At 35.5% G+C, this 7,919-nt stretch overlaps 1 protein-coding gene across 2 annotated transcripts; it reads right to left on the bottom strand.

The window, feature by feature from the left end:
* Positions 1–304: 304 nt before the first annotated feature.
* On the bottom strand, positions 305–5,732 carry LOC141818364 (uncharacterized). Of its 2 annotated transcripts, none has more exons than XM_074705870.1 (2): positions 5,001–5,732; positions 305–778 (listed from the first exon to the last, which is right to left on the bottom strand). In XM_074705870.1, the coding sequence occupies exons 1-2, from the start codon at positions 5,730–5,732 to the stop codon at positions 677–679; spliced, it is 834 nt and encodes a 277-aa protein (XP_074561971.1). In that variant the 3' UTR covers positions 305–676. The 2 variants fall into 2 exon arrangements, with proteins under 2 accessions (XP_074561971.1, XP_074561972.1); XM_074705871.1 differs by having other exon boundaries at positions 554–688.
* Positions 5,733–7,919: the final 2,187 nt, after the last annotated feature.

Raw genomic sequence — 7,919 nt, 5'->3', positions numbered from 1 at the left:
CCTCCCTCCTTATCTATCTATGAAGAATAGTTCAACCAATTTGTGTGAACTCCTATAATTTTCTTTTATAAGAATAGTCCTATAAACAAATTTTTCCACCTCATTATAAATAATAAAAATATTGTTCATTACTATATAAGGGCATCAAAGAGTTGGTAACAATCAAGCAAATAGGTAGAGAGAATTAACTCATAACAGATGCTAGATAAAGCTAGAGATGAAGCAAGGCAAATAAATCATTAGCAAATTGCTTCAATCCTGCAAATCTTTTAGACATCAGAAGAAATTGTGGAACACATGTCGATAAGTTTAAGAACACACAGCAGCAGCTAACGAAGCAAAATGCACACTTCATCGAAAGCAGTTTGCTACCTTACCATATTCACATGCCTACGCAGTTCATGAGTCATGGAGTGCAAATCCCCCAAGTAGTGTAAATTAAGACTTTAAACAGATGAAGAGGAAATAAAACTGATGCAGCAGCAGGGGTTACATAAGAAAATTCATATTCGCCTCGCCTAAGTCATCATAATAAGGATCGTAGTAGCTGTCTTCATCACTGTAATCCTCGTCCTCATCGTAGACTTCTGATTCCTCTTCCGTTCCATAATCGAATAAAGGGCAATTACATGTCTGTTTCTTGTCCACCCATTCGGCACCGCAAGTGTAGCAAAATTCATACCCGCACCTGCATGATGAAGCTGAAGGGTAAATTGACCTCAAGAAACAACCGCGACAGGAATTCTTGTCTCCTTCTAGGGACCCATATACCTCTAACCTGTAAACTAATTGAGGTTATTCCATAAAAAGAAAGGATTGTATGTATGATGCTACATCAACAGGAATTTAACGTGGATAAAAAGTAGAACATGAGGATGTGGCATTTTAATGTAAAGGGAAAAAAAATGAACACAACCCACGCAAATACACAAATTGATATGCTATTATTATTATTATTATTATTATTATTATTATTATTATTATTATGCTCAATAATTACGCTCAGTATGTGAATAGCAGGGAGAAAAATTCTTTAGAAGACAAGAAATCTAATGCAAGTATTTGGAACATGCATGAATCTAGTGTTGAATATATTTTGTAAAATTGGTGATACAAGATTAAAATTGTAGGACATTCTTTATAAGGTTTGTGTCAAGTTTTAGTTGTGAGGAGAGTGGATTCGCCAAGTTTGAGCAATAAAGTTCTCGACTACACTTTATAATGAAGTTATCTAGTAGTTGTAGCTAAACTTTATTCGATCACCCACTCCTCACAGTTGTTGCCAAGGATATGCACTATCCCATTACATTGTAGGCTTACTCTCTTCATGAGGTCAACCATTGTGTTTTCAATGTCAGTAACCAACCTTCCACCAGTCCATTACGTTGATGCCCTCAATGTAAAGTCTCCATGAATTTTCTCATTATCTCCCTTCCCTATTGGTTGCTAATAGTTGGAAGATATGTGAAGATGTCAGGACCTTCAGACTCTTCATGTTGAGCTGCAACATCATTAGCAACCTAAATCAATACACCTTGAATACACCTTCATGTTAACTTCATGGTTATGCACTTATGATAAAGTAGATGGCACGCTAGTAGTTCAACTTTGACAGATCAAGGATGTGTGACAACTATCTTTACGTAGTCAAGTGTTTTGCATCATGAATACTAATAGATCATGCATTTAGCCAAGCTGAAACTGAATTCCATGGTGTAAATGTGCATGGGGAGCAACAGTGAGGCCTATCGTTGTTAAGTCTAATAAAATGAAGCACTGGCCTAGAAGAACCATGCCTTCCAAATGGAGAATAGCACACTTTTTTGTGTCCGCTCTACAAGAGCCTCGGCAAGGTGGGCATGTTGGTCTCCATGGGTGATTTATGGAGCATGTTGGAAGTTTATGCCATCTAATTGATTCAGCTTGAACTCTTGAAGTAATTGATACAAGGAGACCCAGATGGTGACAGCCACAAAAATTGCTCGTCAATCATCAAGCACTTCAAAATCAACCAACGTATCTCAAACTTTGTTTAGTTTAGAGGAAAATTTTTGCTGCCATCAGATTTAGAGAAGCTACAGAATCAAATATGTTTCAAAAATCCATATCTGTGTTGTTTAAATTATTACAGTAAAGGTTATATGAGTCTACTTGCTGCCATCAGCACACAAGTAGACTCATATAACCTTTACTGTAATAATTATCCCGCCATTAGTTAGCATAATTACAACAAATCTCAGTATCAACATGAAAATCAACACTAAAATTTGAAAAACAAGAATAACATCAGTGCTAACCTAACCACCATTCTGGGTCTATTCTTAACTAGCTAACAATGCATGACCTCACAACATCCTGGTATGTTTTAAATTCGCCAACTTCCATTGTCCTATCTTACCTTGACTATGTTATACTGGTAACAGTACCAAAAAATGATATCAATTTTTTTCCCCCATTCATACTTGCTCCACATGAAGGTATTAAAAAGTGGTTCGAGGTAATAAGCGGTTGGCCCATTGACTAATACTTAGGAAAATAGGCAATCAATTGTATAATAATATTAAAATAAGAAAGAGAAATAAATTAAATTAAGAATGACAATATTAATGTGTATAAATATATAACAACTGTATCCTTAATCAATCAAAACAAATTTACAATTCATAAATAAGCATTAACATTAAACACCTAACAACTATAGAAACAAAAATCACAATAAAATATAAAATTAATAATTTATAATTATAAATATAAATTGCAAGAAACCACATAGCTAGCTTATAATTAATGTCATACTACAAAATCAAAATAACGAAAAGATACCTAATGTTAAATGAATCAACAACTTTTAAAAAAAAAAATTATTTAGATTTGCCCAGCTGCCTAGGTGGATCATCTGTGAGACTTTTTAAAAGGGCCACCTAGCCACTAGGCATAGTGGACGCCCTTGGCAAAACAACCAAGGCAGCTGCTTAGCATTTTAAAACTATGCTCCACATATCATAAATTTGGACAGTTCACAAAATGTGAAAAACTCAAGTAGCGCTGCACATATACCTCTCTACTTATAAAAAAATTAACCCAACAAATTCTTATTTATCCACCAAGGATATCTGAATGAGATATGAATACAGATCATAATTGTCATATAACCAAGACAGATAAAAACACAAACATTGATAGTTTTAACCTCTAGCTGAGAAACATAGTGATCTGATCTGTAGTCAAAATAATCAACATGAGCCTATTACATCATTGATTAACTCATGTTTAAATATAAGCTATGTTTTACTTGGATAAATAATGAGGAAGAAAAAAGAGAACGAAAGAGAAAGTAGAACATAATGTATAAAAGTGAACTGTGATGAATGTGTAATTTTGTGATTTTCTTCCTCTCTTCCTTTTCTCTTCTTATCATTCACCCAAGTTAAAAAGAGTTACCCATCCTACTAAAAATGATTTAAGGGATTTGAGCATTACTAGCGATATGCTTGCATAGAGTTCAATGGAGGATAAGATCCATGTAGCCAACTCAACTAGATGAGATTAACATATCATGTTGATGATGTTGATAATAAGACAATTCGTAACTTGAGTCCTGGTGGCATCATACGAATAAAGAAAGACAAGAAAACCACAACACAACATTGAAAAGAGGAAGATGAAGACAGCTTTAAAATGGCAAAACTTATAATGAACCCTGGGTCTCTGGCTTACCTCACTGTTAGAGCCTAGTCTCAATGAGACAAACCATAATGTGGCATCATGTGAATAAATAAAGACGAAAACACCATGACACAACATTGAAAAGAGGAAGATGAAGAATGCCTAGAAATGACAAAACTTCTGATCACCCTCTCACTATTAGAGCCTAATCTCAATGAGACAAACCACATGGTATTGACTCCACCATTACGACCTTACCGTTAACTATCTCTAAGTTTCCACATTATAAGTTTCTTCTTCTACACAAAGGCAATTGTTCTAGAGTGTTTCACAATTATGCCAAAGAAGTGTTTGTAAAAATCACAATAGGGAAACTCAAAGTGAAAGGAATTGCACAATTGTTTTGCTTTTTTACTTATAAATTTTTATAAGACAAATTTACCTTTTCATCATTTTGAGAAATATATATTTATATCCTAAACCTAGTTCCTTTCATGTGAGATCTCACTTTATCTTTCTTTAGTTGTAACCTTATGAGTTGATATTAAGTCATTAATTTGTATAAGTTATTATTTCATTTATTACTTAGTAGACTCTTCTAAATAGATCGAGTTATATGCTTTGAATCAAGAATGTAATAAACAAGATGAATTTATTTATATGCTTTGAATCAAGAATGTAATAAACAAGATGAATTTATCAACATAAATATTGAAGTATGACTCTATAAATCAACTCATAGAGTTACTATTAAAAGTTAAATTAATATTCTTTAGGCAATATAAAAATAAATCAAACCTCACATAATATTGTGAAAAAATACATAGTACAAAGTTGATTTTCTTTTTTAACAGAACCCCTTATAGCCATTTGTACTCTTACCACATTTAATCATAATTTTACTGTGCACCTCAAATAGAGAAACCTCACTTCCATTGTAGGTTTGCCAAAAACACTATCCATTGTCCCTCAGCTACTTTCTCACATTCAATTTTTAATCTGATATGTTCTGGCAGTTGCAAAAACAATTCCAAACTAAGCCTTAATAGCTGTAGTAGTTGATTTACACAAAGAGCGCCCCAGTTGTTCAAAGATAGAATCAGTAGTAAATATCAAACATAAAGTTATGAGTTCAGGTAATTGGCACTGCGGAATCCGACCGTCTTGATCAGATAATACCCAAATATTCTGCGATCTGCACTAATGAGAGACCCAAATTGACAAAAAAGAAACATGTAGTAGTAAAGAATCTTTTAGTTACGATGGGAAAGTGAAATCTAAGAGATGGAGCTTGAGAAGCAAAACCAAAAAGTTCCTGGAAAGAACGTACTCACGTGATTGTAAAGAACCTTGTAGTCGCAGAACACGGATATGTTCTTGATGCCTAACGAGATGACCGCATTCAGCCCCTCGATCAGCGCCGCCGTTTCCACTACCTCGCGGCAGGTGCCAACGTCCGCGATCGGCACCGGCTTCTGGATTTTAAGCAACAGATTTCCGTTGGGATCGCAGACGGCCGCTGCAATGGCGGCGAGATGGACCAAACGGCCATTCGAGAAGTGCTCGCCGGTCATGCCCTTGAAGTAGAGGCGAAAGGCAGGCGCCTCGACGGCCTGGACGTTCTCGATAGGCCGCTCGATATGGTCTCCGTACTCCTCCCACTCGTCCTCTGGCATCTCGTCGATTTCGCGAGCGAGGCGCTCGTCGTGAGCGAGGCGGTGGATGTCATCAGTCATGCGGCGCACCTCGGCTCGGGACCGTTCGAGGTCCCTCATCTCGTCGTGCAAGCGTTCGACCTCGAGGGTCTGGAATAGGATGGCGTCGGAGATGCCTCCTCGGTCGGAATCGGCGACGATAGGCGGAAAGGAGGAGGAGGAGGAAGCGGCTGCAGTGGCGGCCGTAGAGGAAGAAGGGTTGTTGGATGGGAGATCAGCGAGGGAGGCGGCCATCGCTTCCTCCATCTGGAGGCGGAAGGCGAGATCAAGGTCGGACTCAGCGACGGTCGCGGCCATTAGCTCGCACCTCTGCTGGGAGAGCACAAGATCGAGGTCGTCCGAGGCGCTCATCTTGATTTTTGTCGACTGCCGTCCGCCCTTGCTTATCTATTTATAATTTATTTTTTTTTTAATTATTCCTTAAAATAATTACGATGAGATATATTTATTAGGTCACTATATTAAAATGAGATATATTATAGTTTAAAATGTTTTTTTAATTATTCTTTTAAAAATATATAAATTATAAGTCGTTATGAATTAAAGAAAATGAGGTATATTATAGCTAAAAGGACAGAAAATTTACATTAATGACCCGCCACTAGCAATATCTTCGTGGAATCCGCCACCTTAGCGGCCCCACACGATCGGTCCCACGATCATTTATGAAGAGGTAAATCGAGAAACTACAGTTAATCACGACGCAGGAGGGTATTGCTTGACTTCGCCAGAATTCGGTCCCACGATCATTTGTGAGGAGATAAATCGAGAAACTGCAGTTGGTCACGACGCAGGAAGGGATTGTTTGGCTTCATCAGGATTCGAACCTTTACCCTCTTCTATAAATCTATGTGTCGTAACCAACTCAGCTATGCCCACTAGCAATATCAATGCCTGAATAAAGGTTTAAATTATAACGTATTGCATTTACTAATCATTATCTCAAGTGAATATTATTTAACGTAAGATAGATGAAGTAGTTAGGTAAGTCAAAAAGATGATGGAATACTATTTAACATATGAGAAAATTTTGACATATTAAATTTCAAATGGAGATCCTTTTATTTATTTTTTTTGATAATTCATGTATTTAAATTTCATCCGATTAATTTTAAAGATAGATAATCTTTCCTCTTAATTTATTATATGATAAAAAGTTAAATTGGATGAATAATTGATATGTTATTTAAATAAATTCTTTAAAATTTTATTTTTTAAATGTATTATTAGATTTATTATTAATTTAAATAAGGTCATTAAATTTATTAATAATTATCCTTTGAATATATTATTAGATTTATTAATGATTTTTATATTGACTTGGTATTAATTATCGTAGGATTATATATAGAGTCATTATGTAAACTTTTGAAAATAAATAATGAAATAAATTTTTTTGATAAATCAATTCTATTGATTATTGGAGGTTGATCCTCCCGAAGTGATCATCCTATCTCCGTTTTTATTTTTATTTTTTTGATTTTCTGCGAGATAGGATACAGGTTTCTATCAATAATTATATGATTACGATGTTTGTTACAACAATTGTGTTCTAGAATCTTTGGCTGCTCAAATTTTAATAGAATGGTATTTTCCTTCCTCCTATTTAACAATTCAAGTAGTATCTCTTCTTTATCTACTAAGGCCGGCTCTTGGCATAGGCCACTAAGGCCGGCTCTTGGCATAGGCCACTAAGGCCTATGCCTAGGGCTCAATCTTAATTGGGGCTCAATTTTCAATATATCAATGTATATATTTTAAAAAAATAAAAATTATTAAAATATTTTTAATAACTGATTTAGCTGATTAGGACCCCAAATAAAAAAGAAAAACCCCTAAAATGCCATCAAACCCTTCCATCTATATAATTAGAATAACCGATTTAACTGATTAGAGCCCCAATTGAAACTGTAATATCGTCTATATGATTATATCAACTAGAGGTAAATTCTTGTTTCTTCAATAAAACTTATCAAATCAAATTCCTTGACTTAAAACCATACATACTGGTTCAACTCTTTTTGATTTTTTGCCTTTGCCAGTTCGCCGTTGGTCATTCATTGTTCGCCCTTCGCCACCAAACCCTTCCCTTCGCCTTCGCAGTTCGCCCTTCGCTAGACCTCGTCAACTCGTCGCGGTTGAAGAAGAGCAGAATCGAAGAAATGTGATAAGCACCGAGCACCTCCTCTGTGAATCTGTTCCTCTTTGCTACGCATAAATTAGGTTTTATTATTATTTAATTTTAAAATAATTTTATTCCATACCAATTATCGCCCACAAGCTCAAAGACGAGTTAGTTGGTCGCTTGTCTTGAGGTCGTAGTGTTAGACTTGTACAAATACAAGTCTAATACTTATATGTGGGTTTTGTGTGTGTGTGTGATTAAATCACTAGGCTAAATTAATAGTTTAAGGCTTTTGGTATACCAAACATTATGTGATCTAATTAAGAAAAGGTTTTTTGGTATTCCTAAACGGTATGGAATTAATGGGTAGAGACTCTTGGGCTCTTGGGTTTTAATGGGAACCCTATTGGAAT

Source organism: Curcuma longa, unplaced genomic scaffold, assembly GCF_044706935.1.
Source record: "Curcuma longa cultivar G26 ecotype Majalengka, Jawa Barat unplaced genomic scaffold, ITB_CL_G26_1.1 contig_24563, whole genome shotgun sequence".
Taxonomy (NCBI): Eukaryota; Viridiplantae; Streptophyta; class Magnoliopsida; order Zingiberales; family Zingiberaceae; genus Curcuma; species Curcuma longa.
Note: the sequence above shows the minus strand (reverse complement) of the source record. Positions and strands in the feature narration are given on the sequence as shown.